At 33.6% G+C, this 14,908-nt stretch overlaps 1 protein-coding gene across 1 annotated transcript; it reads left to right on the top strand.

Moving 5' to 3' along the window:
• The first annotated feature begins 2,515 nt into the window (after nt 1–2,515).
• On the top strand, nt 2,516–4,311 carry LOC125586354 (heterodimeric geranylgeranyl pyrophosphate synthase large subunit 2-like). Its single transcript, XM_048756376.1, has one exon. The coding sequence runs from the start codon at nt 2,523–2,525 to the stop codon at nt 3,624–3,626; it is 1,104 nt and encodes a 367-aa protein (XP_048612333.1). The 5' UTR covers nt 2,516–2,522; the 3' UTR covers nt 3,627–4,311.
• Nucleotides 4,312–14,908: the final 10,597 nt, after the last annotated feature.

Here is a 14,908-nt window from a genome sequence, read left to right as displayed (position 1 = left end):
GAGAAATTCAAACGAATAATATGTATGCGTTGCAAAAAAAAAACAGAGATGTATGCATTCATCGCTAGTATGAAAAGTTATACTCTGATAAATCCGATTGGCTTTAAATTTATTAATCAAATGATTTGATTCAAGATCTTCTATGATCTATTGATCCTTAGGCACCACCCCTGGCCAGCTACATCATGTAAGGAACATAACTAGTATCATATATTGACTAATCATTTGACCGATCTAATGACATAAATATGAAATATGACACTATCAAACAAACTCACTGATATGTCACATGTTTCCTTATTCGTAGTATGCCCATAAAACCATCTCCAACCTACCTCTACTTTCATTTCTATATTTTCCTCTAAAATAGGAAAACTCTATTATATATATAGTTGATATATTGCTCCAATGTATGTCTATATAATAGAGTTTCTCTATTTATATGGGAAAATATAGAGATATATTATTTTCATCTCTAAATATAGAGGCAAAAACTAAATTTCATCTCTATTTTCTTTTAAAATAGAAAAACTCTATTATATAACCATATATTAAAACAATTTTACTTCTATAATAGAAATCTCTATATTTTAAAGGAAAATATAGCATACATTGGAGATACTCTAAGTAGTACTTGCCGATACATTAGGATTACTTTGTACAAAACTTGGACTGAATATGATTTTCCATCTAAAGGTCCAACTATCCAGTTCTATTGACTAGATGTGAGGAAACTACAAGCTTAGTCATGGAAGTTGGAGTGTGCTTGGCAAATACGACATTTTATCTGCCAAATCATATAGGAATGTATATCAATTTCAGCAAATCTGTTGGCTTGTACAATTAACTGTGATATACATACTCTTCAAGAATTCCATCCAACATTACGAAATATGACTATCTCCCAGGCACCAACAACTTCAGGCGGTGTTCCAATGTCTCTAATTTTGATTTTTTTTTTTTTTGCGGCTTCCAAAGATAATATTAGAATATAAAATTTTCATGGTTTGTTTGGTATATTTGAAAAGTTAGGAATAGGCATGGGCATTTTACCCGGATCCGAAAACTCGAACCGGAATCGACCCGAAAATACAGGTTCAGGTCCAGGTCAATACTAAAGTACCTATTGGGTCTTGTCTTTTTGGACCCACGGGTCTCGGTTCAGGTCCAGGTCCTACCCGAGACGCGTTCGGGTACCCGAAGTACCCGCAAATAATTATATATATTAGGTATATTTGGGTGATTGGGTATATTTTTGGTATTTCAGATTTTTTTTAAAGTTACGGGTTCGGGTTTTCTGGTATAATTGTAGGTTTCGGGTAAAATTTTAGATTTTTAGAAAATAAAATTCAGGTATTTGGGTAAAATTCGGATATGTTTTGGGTTTTTGGGTCTGATTTTGGAAAAAAAATTGGGTATTTTCGGGTATTTTTGCGGTTCTTCGGGTAGTTTTAGAGTTTTCGGGTCCAGTTCGGGTATTTCGGGTCCTTTTCGGGTCCTAAATACCCGAACCGATCCGGATCCGAAATATACTCGAAAATTATGGGTATTTTACTGGTATTGAAATTATAGACCTTAACCAACCCGAACCCGACAAGACCCGGAACCGATCCGAAAATTATAAGTACTTATATGGGTCTAAATTTCTAGGACCCGAAAGACCCGGACACGACAAAATCCTACCGGAACCCGACCCGAGGACCCGGATGCCTAGGCCTAGTTAGGAATGATATGAGTACCCAAGTTGGGTAGAGATTTACAAGAGGTGCTAGCTTAACATGGTTTAGTTTCTTGATTTATTTATAACACTAGTGTATTGTTGTTTACATACTTTATAGATTTCGAATCTTTTTACAGGTTACTCGATTATTCTAATGTCACTCATTCAGTCATCCCCAAATATGCTTTGTATTCCCAATACTTGAGTTTAAGGGAACCAGTAGAGTAACAGCTAAACATTTGGATATGCGAAAATCGATGTTTTTGGAATTTTGTTGTGATAATTTTACAAACGAATATCTATACTCAGTCTGTAGGAATTTCTCTGTGTTGCTAATATGGTTTATAACCGTTAACTACGAACAAAGTTAGTGACCTTCCACTTGACAGTGTAAACATTTTAAATGGCAAACATGCCTGGTTATGGCCCTATATATTATAAAACAAAAAAGATTGTTTATACTCCAGTGTTTTGGTCATTATAATTCAGAAATACTGTAGTTCAAAGTAATTATTGCGTCAAAATGGAGATTAGTGATTTAGGGAAAGAAGGAAAAAAGGGAAACGTAAAAAAGAATATGAAGAGGGAAGAAGTTGTTTCTCACGAAGTGCATACATGTTTTTGGATCTTGCTTTCTTTTACGTAATTGAGGACATCAGATTATACGTCTTATACTTCTCTATCAGGCAATAACAATACATTACGGGAAGGTATCATAACCATCAACATATATAATATTCCTATATATATTAAACAAACAAGAACTAGCCCGAGCTAGAGAGAGATGTTTGATTTTGATGAAATGGAATCTCAAAATCTCTTTCTCTATCTATCACTCCTCGTTCTCTCTATAACCTTCTTCTTTCAGAATATCAAGCCGAGGCTAGGCCGCTTCTTCCAGCCTTCTTTAGAAACTCGAGCCAAGGCCGCCATTTTATCAAGACAAGAAGTAGCCCAGTTTCTTGATTCTCCCATTGTGAAAGAACAAGAACAAGAAGAAGGTATAAGCCCCCGTTCCACGTTTGATTTTGATCCGTACATGGAAACAAAAGTCGAATTAGTAAACAAAGCCTTAGACGAAGCCATTCCAGTAGGTGAGCCACTCAAGATCCACGAAGCCATGCGTTACGCGGTTCTTGCAGCAGGGAAACGCGTTAGGCCAATACTATGCCTTGCTTCTTGCGAGCTAGTAGGAGGCGAAGAAAACGCGGCGATGCCAGCGGCTTGTGCGGTTGAGATGATACACACCATGTCTCTAATTAAAGACGACTTGCCTTGTATGGACAATGACGATCTGCGTCGTGGGAAGCCTACGACGCACAAAGTCTACGGCGAAGGAGTCGCTATTCTCTCCGGAGGAGCTCTCTTGTCTCTTGCCTTCGAGCACATGACGACGGCGGAGGTATCCTCGGAGAAAATGGTTTGGGCGGTCAGGGAACTGGCTAGGTCAATTGGAACTAGAGGGTTAGTCGCGGGACAAGCTAAGGACATAAGTAGTGAAGGTTTGGACTTAGACGAGGTAGGACTAGAGCATTTAGAGTTTATACACGTACACAAAACCGCGGTTCTTTTGGAAACTGCTGCGGTTCTTGGAGCCATTATTGGTGGTGGGTCTAATGAAGAGATTGAGAGAGTAAGAAAGTTTGCAAGGTGCATTGGGTTGTTGTTTCAGGTGGTGGATGATATTTTGGACGAGACCAAGTCGTCGGAGGAACTGGGAAAAACCGCCGGGAAAGATCAGCTCGTGGGAAAGCTGACGTATCCCAAGCTGATGGGTTTGGAAAAGTCTAAGGAATTTGTTAAGAGATTGACGAAAGATGCACGTGAACATCTTCAAGGGTTTAGTAAGGAAAAAGTGGCTCCTTTAGTAGCTCTTACTAATTTTATTGCCAACAGAAACAGATGAAATGTCATGTCTTTTAGAACTTGATTTTTTTTGTTTTATTTGTGTGTATCGGGTTTATAAAATCCGCCATAAAAATACAGATAAAAATATCAATTTTCAATGATAGTATTTATAAAATCAGCCATAAAAATAAAGATAAAAATATCAATTTTCAATGATAGTATAAATATCTCTATACAAGAAAGAGACTAAATTTGCTGCTTTATATTGCCACTTCTTCTTTGATGTAGTTCATGATTTCAACAATATATTTCAACAATAAATATTCGGTTTAACAAAAGAACATCATCAGTAAAGCCGAAGAAAAAGGGTACCGGAACAACTTTTCAATATTTATATTCTGATACAATATAGGCCTGCCCATTTTAAAAGAAAGATTAATTACGCACAAGTATAAGACTAAAAACTGTGGTTCAATATATGACTTGTGTCTCATGACTCGCTCAACGTATGTATGTACTACACCAATTTTCATGAGCAGACATACACCATTATTTTAGTTTTGAATCTTTGGCCAATTTTTAATCCAAGATTCTTGAGTTTTTTGGGTCCTATATGTGGACTCATATGCATTTTCTACGTGGTGGTATTATTGTCCTTTAGAAGATAGAGGTATTTAGAAGTCGTTGAAACTCAACTTCAAACTTTGAAATTAATGCAAGTCTCTAGTCAACAACTATTGAGTATCCCCTAGCTTATATTTGCGAAGTGATTTATGCATGTCGTCATTATAATCATTTTCGCTGAAAAAAAGATGACATGACACTTAAAATAGATGACATGGTTTTAGAAAATAGTGATAAGACATCATATTAATTGTGAGATCTAAAATTTCCTTATAAAAATTTAAATTTTTTTGCAGGGATTTTAAATATAGTAATAAAAATAATTCATATATTATCATTAACGTCAATTTTTCATATAAATATTTATTTATGGTAAGCTATTAAATATATTAATAATTCATATATCACAATTAAAATAATAATATATATGTATATATCTCACATTAATAAAAATAAACTAAATAAAGTAACACTAATCCAAAAAAAAATTGAAAGTTCAATATTTAAACATTATTTAAATTTATCTGTTCATCTTCATCATTTAAATTAACAAAAAGATTTTTTCAGTTTAACTAAAACAAACAAAGTCTCAAATTTATTAAAATTTATATTTATATGTAAATATATATATATATATATATATATGTGTATATATTTAAAATTAGATGGGAAGATATATATATATATATACATATATATATATTTAAAATAAATAATCATTAAACACAATAATATAATTAAAACTATTTTTATAAAAGCTAATTTTATCTTTATTAAAGTTTAAATAAAATCAAATTTAAATAGTTATACGAAATCAAAAGAAATAAGATAACAAAAATACGTTTATGATTTTTTATAACTATTGAAGTTAAAATATAAATTAATAATGTTGAAATATAAATCAAAATTTTATTTTGAAATAAAAAAATGTTATATTTGCGAAGTGATTTATACACATGTCGTCACTACAATCATTATCGCTGAAAAAAGATGACATGACACTTAAAATAGATTACATGGTTTCAGAAAATAGTGACATGACATCATATTAATTGTGAGTTGTAAAATTTTCTTATAAAAATTTAAATTTTTTATAAGAAATTTTAAATATGGTAATAAAAATAACTCATATATCATCATTAATCTCAATGTTCCATATAAATATTTATTTATGGTAAACTATTAAATATATTAATAATTCATATATCACAATTAAAATAATAATATATACGTATATATTTATCTCATATTAATAAAAATAAACTAAATAAAGTAACATTAATCAAAAAAAAATTGATAGTTAAATATTTAAATATTATTTAAATTTATCTGTTCATCTTCATCATTTAAATTAACAAAAATATTTTTTAGTTTAACTAAAACAAACAAAGTCTCAAATTTGTTAGAATTTATATTTATATGTATATATATATATATATATATCCCCTAGACTATATTTGCGAAGTGATTTTGCCACATGTCCTCTCTACAATCAATTTCACAAAACAAATATGACATTGCTACTGAAATTGATAACATGGCTTCTGGAAAAATATGACATTAATAATCTAATCTATTAAAACAGAATTACAAATATAAAGTAACCCTTAAACTTTCACAATATTTACAATCTAATGTCATTGAGAATTAAATAAATCTTCATTTAAGTAATCATTGTCTTTTCCAATTTTATTAAATCATTTTATAAATCAAGTTTAGCTAAATTTTTGTGATGAAAGTATTTCCTAAAATGATTTAGCTAAATTTTAGGAAAATTCAAGTTTAAAAATGTTTTTAATAATAAAATATAATATTTCCCAAGTATCATATAAACTCCACACATTTAGTTTGTAAGGCTTAAAATATATGTTTAACCACTACCATTAATTATTTTAAACAATAAAATCTATCTATGCTAAGGGTTAACTATTTTGGAATTACTTGTAGAATAATATGTATTGTAATCGAATATTCATTTTAATCCATCTAAATGTTGCCTAAAGTATATATTTCTAATATTTCTAAAATATATTTTTATTCATTTCTAAAATACATATTTCAAATATTTCTAAAATATATTTCAACAAGAAATTTATCTATATAAATTTTTAAATATCATAAAATTGTTTGTAAAATAATATTTAATTTTTATAATGGAATATTTATTTTCTGATGTATCTAAATCTCGCCATATGACCCATATATAATTAAAATATTTAAAATATTATATAGTTGGGAAACGATTTCGTGTTAAAAGGGACATTACTCAAACGTATCAATGGTTCAATGTTTGTCAAAATTTAAATATGGCACACGGGTCAATATTTGTTTCCAACATGTAAACTATTTAACTATGATGTTTATAAAAATTTTAAAATATGATAAACATCTAAAATATTAATTAATAAACATTTAAATAATATTTTTATATATAAATGTTAAAATAAATACTCGCACGGGCGTGCGGATCAAGCTCTAGTTTCATTTAATGTTGATTTATATTTTTGGCAAACTTATTAGAATATGGTAATAATTCATATATTACATTTAATATTGATATTTTTTTCGTAAACTTTTTTTAAATATAGTAATAGCTCATACATCATCTATAAAATAAATATATTCATATATAATATTTCAAATTTCGAAATGTTATTATTTTTGTATAATTATACAATTTGTATTACTAAAGCTTTCAAAAATTTCTACAATTTTTTAAAAAATTAAATATCTAATCGTAAAATCATTAGTTTCTTATATATCAACAAATTTTATAAATATTGTTTAGGCTAATTTTTTGATAATTATACAATTTTTATTAGTTTTATGCAAATTGATTTAATATATATCAAATATATATTAAACATTAGTAAGAAAATATTAAATATTAGTAAAATATAGTAAAATATATAATATTTAATAAAATTTATTTTTAAATATAAATTAGATTAAAAAAATTCTTTACTGCACATGATGCAGGAAAACATCTAGTTTGACTATATCACAAAAGGGAAGCCAATATGATTCTTTCTAGAGTAACTGGTAAGAATGTACCCAAAAGCCCATATAATTTGTCATATATCCTTGTTTCTTTTTAATATTTTTATGACTATAATACCCTTATCTCTGCCTCTCTCCCTTTTCTCTTTTCCATTTTATGTGTTCTAATCTCTTTATCTCTCGTATAGATTCTTCAAATCATCTTCTAATTCAACACAAATCTTAATTTTTTTATTCTGATTCTTTTGACATCCATAATGCTAATCTTATTATCTCACCCCAATTCCAATGTTTCTAATTTCGACTCACAATCAACTTTTAGATAATATATACGTTAGTAGTTATTTTATTATTTACCTGCTATTATTTAGATTTTAATGGATTCTTAATCGATACATGAAGTGTTAGCTGTTACAAATAGTTTTGGGGCTATTTGATAGATAACTAATTAATTGTTAATAGTTTCATTAACTGATATATGATTTATTAGTCGATACATTTGTTTGATACATAGATTGTTAGATGATACTCAAATTATTAGCTGATATGTTAGTTGATATGTAGATTGTTACCTGCTATGTAAATATTTAGCTGATAAATCTAAAGTTACTTGTTTTCGATAAAGCATGAGGCACTACAAGAAAACAGCGACATACTGAGGGAAAAAATCGTCGGTATGTCGTCCGAATAACGTTATTCCGATGACATACCGACAAAACAAGTCCTCGGAAATAAATCCTCGGAAATTCCATTTTCCTCGGAAATCCCTCGGAATATACCGTGGGAGAACGTCCTCGGAATTTACCTCGGAAGTTCCGACGAAATGTTCGTCGGAATTTTCATCGGAAAATTCCGAGGAATGAACCCTCAGAAAATTGCGAGGAACAAGGGTCCCTCGGTATATTCCGAGGAACATGTCCCTCGGTATATTCCGAGGGTTCATTTCCTCGGAATTTGAATCCTCGGAAAATTCCGAGGAACTAGTCCCTCGGTATATTCCGAGGGTTCATTTCCTCGGAATTTTAAAAAAATTAATTTTTTTTAAAAAATTAATTTTTTGAAATTTAAATTCGAAAATATAAAATTTAAATTAAAATTGAAATCATATTAGTTAATATTCAAAGTTGTACAAATAAAAATAAAACATTCCGAGTTTTAGAAAAAAAAAACTACGGGTCTGGCACGTCCGGGAACACCTCGTTCGGGTACATCCTCTGCATCATCTCCATCATTTGCTGGTTCAACCTCCTCTGTGCCTCATAGCCCGCCTGTTGAGCCGCCATCTGGGTCTCCAACAAAGATATGCGATCATCCTTGTCCTTCAACTGAGCCGTAAGTACTTCTGGATCAACAAAGGGCGGTGGTGCAGTAGAAGGAGGAACCGACCGGGTGCGACGACCCAAACCGACCAAACGTCCATTCTTCTTTGGAACCGACTGAAATAGAAAATAGCCAAATTTAAATCAAGAAATAAATGAATTAAACTTAAAAAAAAAAGAACTTACGGATTCAACGATTTTGTTGATTCGAAACCGGGACAAGTTGGTCGAAGCCGTCGAAGCGTCATCCTCGGTTTGAAGCTGAGACACTTCGTCCTGCACCTGAGTTTGGACCAGGATGACCACTTCCCTCACAAGACCGTCATCAATCTGGCCGGTCTTCTTGTTGGTATACGCCCTCTTCATTAGGGCGAGATCATCAACTGGCTCGCCATCATTTGCTTCCGCCTTGAAAAAAACATAAATTAAAGAAACATTAGAAATTAGAAGAAATGCACAAAAAAATAAAATGTCAAAATTTAAATAATTGAAGAAAAAGCGATTGAACTTACCATGCGATCTCCCAGAGAGGCAATAGATTGAGCACCCAAGTTATGCTTGAAGACGCCCTTCCATTTACGGTCGCTCCTGCGGTTGGTGGAGTTGGTGGAAGAAGTTTCTTTCGTCTCTTCCTTATCCCAATGCGCACACAACTCCGTCCAGACCGTGTTGTTTATCGACTTTGGGACCTTTTAATAAAAAAAAAAGAAAATAGTTAAATAAATTAAAAAATTGTTTAATAAATTAAAAAAATTGTTTAATAAATTAAAAACAAATCTTGTTGATTTCCCACTTCTTCTTCCACTCGTGGATCTGCTTCCCATAGTTGTCCATAACTTTATGGACGAAGTGGTGATAAATAAAGAGCGTTTCATCGGAATTCCAGTTGAACTCTTGCTGAAAAAAAAACACAATTAGTAGAAAATTTATATTAAAGATTAAAAATATAAGTAAAAAATTAGAATACTTACCGCAAACTGACGAAACCACATATGCTGCTTGTCAGTAGGGAAGTGAGTGAAAGTCGGATGTCCCCTGTCGAGGGCCGAGTACATCATACGGTTGATCCATGCGCTGATCCCGTTCCCGGATCGGTTGAACCTAATAAAAAGAACAAACGGTTAATAATGAATCAAATTTTAAAGAAAAAAATATGTTTAATTACCATGTTTGACCCCGTCCATGTGGATACGGAGTGAGATAGGGAAGATGGTCACGACCAGGCTGTCGAACCAACTCCGCAACACTCATCAATTCCGGAGGAACCGGAGGAGCAGGAGCGGGTGCAGCAGCGGGAGCGAGAGGAGCATGAGCGGGTGCAGCAGAGGGAGATGTATGGTAGGAGCTGTGGGGCGAAGGGGAATCCTGAAAAATGTTTAATAAATATAGAAATTTATAAAATATATATATATATTTTTTAAAGATCCCAAATAATAGTTTTTAATCACAAAAAAGTTTTATAGATATTAAAAATGTTTTGTAAAATCCAAAAAATCGAATTTATATACAAAAAACGTTTTGTAAAATCCAAAAAATTGAATTTATATACAAAAATCGTTTTGTAAAATACAAAAATCGAATTTATATACAAAAATCGATTTTATAAATAAAAAAAAATAAAAAAAATTATAAAAAAATTCTAAATCAATTCAACAAAACAAATTATTCAACCAAATCACAATTCTAAACTTATTATACAACCAAATCACAATCCTAACCAATCACTTTAACAAAAATCTATCAAATCTACACAAAAACCTAACAAATAGTACCTAAGAGAGTGGGATAGGGTCCTTACATGATTTGTGTAAGAGAAGGGGGAGATCGCCGAAGATATCGTCGGAATTCAGGGGGAAATCGCCGGAGAGGAGAGAGGAGCCGCGCAGAGGAAGAAGAGAGAAATGGGAAAGAAGAAGCGGCTCGTGGTTATAAAACCTAGGGTCCGACAGATACTATCCGTCGGAATTCTAATTTCAATTTTCGCGAAATATTTGCCCGGTTAAAATGAAAATATTCCGAGGAAATTCCGACGGATACTAAAATATCCATTGGAATTCTGTCGGAATATTCCGAGGAAATACCGAGGAACTAGTGTTTGGGGTTTCAAAACATCAATTTTTTTGCCGTATTTCATTTCTAAGACTTCATAATCAGTCTAAGACACTTAATAAGGGTTATATAAGTGTTATTCAAACCGCAAAACGTTGTTTTCGGTTTAAAAACCCTATTTCCTTGGAATATTCCAAGGGAATTCTGAGGAAACCCTTATCTTCCTCGGAATTCCGTCGGAGTATTTATTAAAAAAAAAAAAAATCGATGCTACTCTGTTTCCGAGTCATCATCACCAGATGAATCTGAATCTGGATCTTGGTGAAACTCTCCAATCACTGGTTCATCCTCTACGTGAACGACGGCTTCCTCTCCGAAGTCGGTTAAATCGACTACAAGGCCAACTCCAGCTAAATCTTCTGCTGCACTTAAGTTGCCGGATGTGCTTGGTTGTAGTGGGTCTTCCAGCTCAGAACTTCCCTGAACTCGGCCTCTCGGGTTGAGTCTTGTAACAGTAACCCATGGATCATCTCTGTTCCTTACCTAGGGGTACTTGATATAACAAACCTGTAACATTTAAAAAATTATTAGTAAAATTATAAATTAATACACATGATGATGAATCATTCTAAATAATTAACATTTAATTACCTGATCGGCCTGAGAAGCAAGAATGAAAGGATCATAATATTGCAGCTTTCGCCTCGAATTTACTGATGTAACACCAAATGCATCTGTTCTCACACCTCGATCTAGAGTGTTGTCGTGCCAATCACAATAGAAAACAGTACAGCGCAATCCAACCATGCCCAAATACTTGATTTCCAAAATCTCACGTATGTGTCCGTAGTATACATCATCTCCTGATGCAGAACAAACGCCAGCATCATAAGTCGTACTCGAACGTCTCCTCTTCTGAGTTGTGAATGCATATCCTCGAGTACAAAATCTCGGATATGACTTCACAACAAATTTTGGTCCAACGACCATCTCGCGTATTCAATCGTCAAATGTTTCACCTCTGGCCAAACCAGCAGACACCTAGATTAATAGCACATATATATGTTATATCAATAAATGTGAATTAGTATAAATATGTGATAAATTATATTTTAATTTGTTTAAAGCACTCACATAAGTAAACATCCATCCAGAAAATTCTCTCTGTTTCATTTCTTCTAGCTCGTCCTCTGTAGCGTATCTATATTCGAACCGCTTTTCTGCCATGAAAATCCTGTACATATGATGACAATAATGTAATTAATTAAGATTTAAATTTCAACTTGTTAAAATAAAAATTTGTAAGCTAATTTATTTACCTCTCATATTGAAGAACATCTTCGCAGTTGGTGAGCAAATATGTTTGCAAATTACTGCGCTCCTGCTCAGTAAGTCGACGGTCCTTTGGTTTTCCGCTAAGTCGTCCAACGTCTGTGAAAATGTCTGCAACCGTAACATGATATGTTGTCCGTTCGCCTCTATCATCATGCCGAGCAGGTCTTCTGTTTTTGGTCTGAACTTCTGCTGGAAAGTAGTACTCGGCAAAGTTTGAAGTTTCTTCATTGATCATCTGTGCGACTATAGAACCTTCCACCCTACTTAAATTTTTCACCATCTTCTTCAAATGGAACATATACCGCTCATACAGATACATCTATCTATACTGCACAGGACCACCAAGTTCCAATTCTCTTGCCAGGTGAATAACAAGATGATCCATAACATCAAAAAATGAGGGAGGAAATATCTTCTCAAGGTTGCACTGAATCAGGGCTATGTTAGTCTTCAAATTTTCAATACCTTCAAGAGTCACTGATCTCGTGCATAAATCGCGGAAGAAACCACTTATCCCTGCAATTGCTTCATGAACATTTCGTGGTAATAGTTCCTTGAAGGCAAACGGAAGGAGGCGCTGCATCATTACATGGCAATCGTGGCTTTTCAAGCCAGTAAACTTTCCTTTCTTTCTATCGATATAGTTACGCAAATTTGATGCGTAACCGTCTGGAAATTCCACATCGTTTGAAATCCAATCAAAGAACGCATCTTTTCCCTCTGCATCAAGTCGGTATATGGGAAAAGGAGCCCTACCATTCTCATCAACATGAAGTTCTGAACGAGCACATATATCGACTAAATCCAGTCTTGACTTCAAATTATCCTTTTTTTACCTTGAACATTAAGGATCGTGTTCATGACATTGTCAAAAAAGTTCTTCTCAATATGCATGACATCTAAATTATGCCTTAGCAGATGATCCTCCCAGTATGGCAGATCCCAGAAAATACTTTTTTTGTGCCAGTTATGTAGGTCTCCAACAGCATCTACCGGAAAACGCTCATGTCCACCGACGTCTGGCGTCCTTTCTGCACCAAAATCTCTTAGTTGTATCTTCAAATATTTCCCACAAATTTCCGGAGGTGGACTGTCAAACACCCTCTTGTTCTTCGTAAACAAATTCCTACTCCTACGATATGGATGATCAGGTGGTAGGAATCTCCTGTGACAGTCAAACCAACACGTTTTCTTTCCGTGTTTTAGTTGGAAAGCATCAGTGTTATGATGTGTCGAGTTTTAACCCGATTATCTAACTGCAAGTGCACAGTAAAGTACGCAGTAGTAATGCGGGATCGAATCCACAGGGACCGATGATCACACGTAGAGTTGTAGACAAGTTAATAGCTACAGCGAATCAAGGTATATGTTTGATGGTTTTTATTTAATTTTCTTAGGTGTCACAAAACATAAACAAGCTGTAAAAAGATGATTTAAACGATTTGAAAACTATTTTAAAACAAACGTTGGGCATTGGGAATTTCTCAGGGATTTCTTTTTATTAAGATACAATTAATGGCAGACACAGGGATATATTAAGAACCGTCTAGAACTCAAACACGATATTAGAATTAACCTACTTCCGTAGCGCTAATTCTCTATGTTATAGAAATCTCCACACTAACTTCCGCTGAGTTTCAATTTCTAAACAAGCATTAAGAACAGGTTCAATATGTTCACAAAGCGCAATAACATCAACTTCCGAGGGTTAAGGACACTTTGCTCATCTAAAGTATTTTCGGAAGTTCAAACAATCACTTTCGGTGCATCAAACAATCTGAAATCATGAACTAAGTGATCAATTCAGTTCAAGCAGTAAGAAATCCATTAGATGAAGAACCAAAACGTAATCCCTTAGTCTACACACGTTTTATGGATCAAAACATCAAGAAATCCCCTATGAGAACCCCTAAACCCAACTAGATGACTACTCACACATAACTAAGCAAGAACAAAACGATTTTGATGAAGAAAACATGATAAGATTGTATTAAAACAGAGTAAAGGTTCAGAAGATCTTCTCCAAATGGTTTTGAGATGAACTCCTTTACAAATCTTCACAAATCACACCAAAACAAGTACAAAACACTCAAATCTTCTCTCTAGAACTTGTAAATCTCCTCCTTGGTCGCCCCTGGTCTTTTCTGAGTCTCAAAGGTCGAGTTCTTTTCTGAATTATTGAGGGGAGTGGGTAAAAAGGAGTGAAAAGCTCGTTTGTGCGTGTGGAGCCCGTAGAGCCTGAGATCGGTCGATCCACATAGACCGGATCGGTCGATCTAGTGCATGAAAGCATAGGATCGGTCGATCCACATTGACCGGATCGGTCGATCCCACGTCCTGTGCGATCAATACTTCATTCGGTCCATTGTTCGGTCCATCTTGCTTCTGAATAAATCCCGAATGCGTTCTTTTCTTTCAAGCTATCTAGTAACCTGCATATTACACTTAAGAACACCAAAACGCATCAAATAGACCAAAACATTAATTAAAACCGACCATTTAATTGCTCCAAAACGAGTTTAAAACCGTTAAAAACACGGAATATCAACTCCCCCAGACTTGAATCTTTGCTTGTCCTCAAGTAAAGAGGATTTAAAATTTGGGAGCTCACTAACCCTCAGTAGACCTTACCTTGTGATTTCGCTAACCACTTAAATCAGAGACTGTCAAGGCATTCATTCCAAATCCCCACCAAGACCGCGCAAACCTTTCCATATTTCAGACCTGCAAGTCTCAGTTTCAAGTAATCAACTCTTTACATTCATTAAAAAGTGCGTGACCTTTCCACCAAAGATATCTCCATCAGGTATAACGGGCTCGGTGTTTGGGAGGCTGTTTTAGTGTTTAATTAAGTGAGGCTCAAGTGTTTGTGGGTATCAGCGATAACAAAAAATGCAAAACATTATGCAAAATCGCGGGAGAAACCGAGTATATTGATAACCACGTTTTCGAACTGCTCAAGTTTCAAATGATCAAAACCCAACAAATCTCAAACTCTAACCCCAAATTTAAA

Source organism: Brassica napus, chromosome C4, assembly GCF_020379485.1.
Source record: "Brassica napus cultivar Da-Ae chromosome C4, Da-Ae, whole genome shotgun sequence".
Taxonomy (NCBI): Eukaryota; Viridiplantae; Streptophyta; class Magnoliopsida; order Brassicales; family Brassicaceae; genus Brassica; species Brassica napus.
Note: the sequence above shows the minus strand (reverse complement) of the source record. Positions and strands in the feature narration are given on the sequence as shown.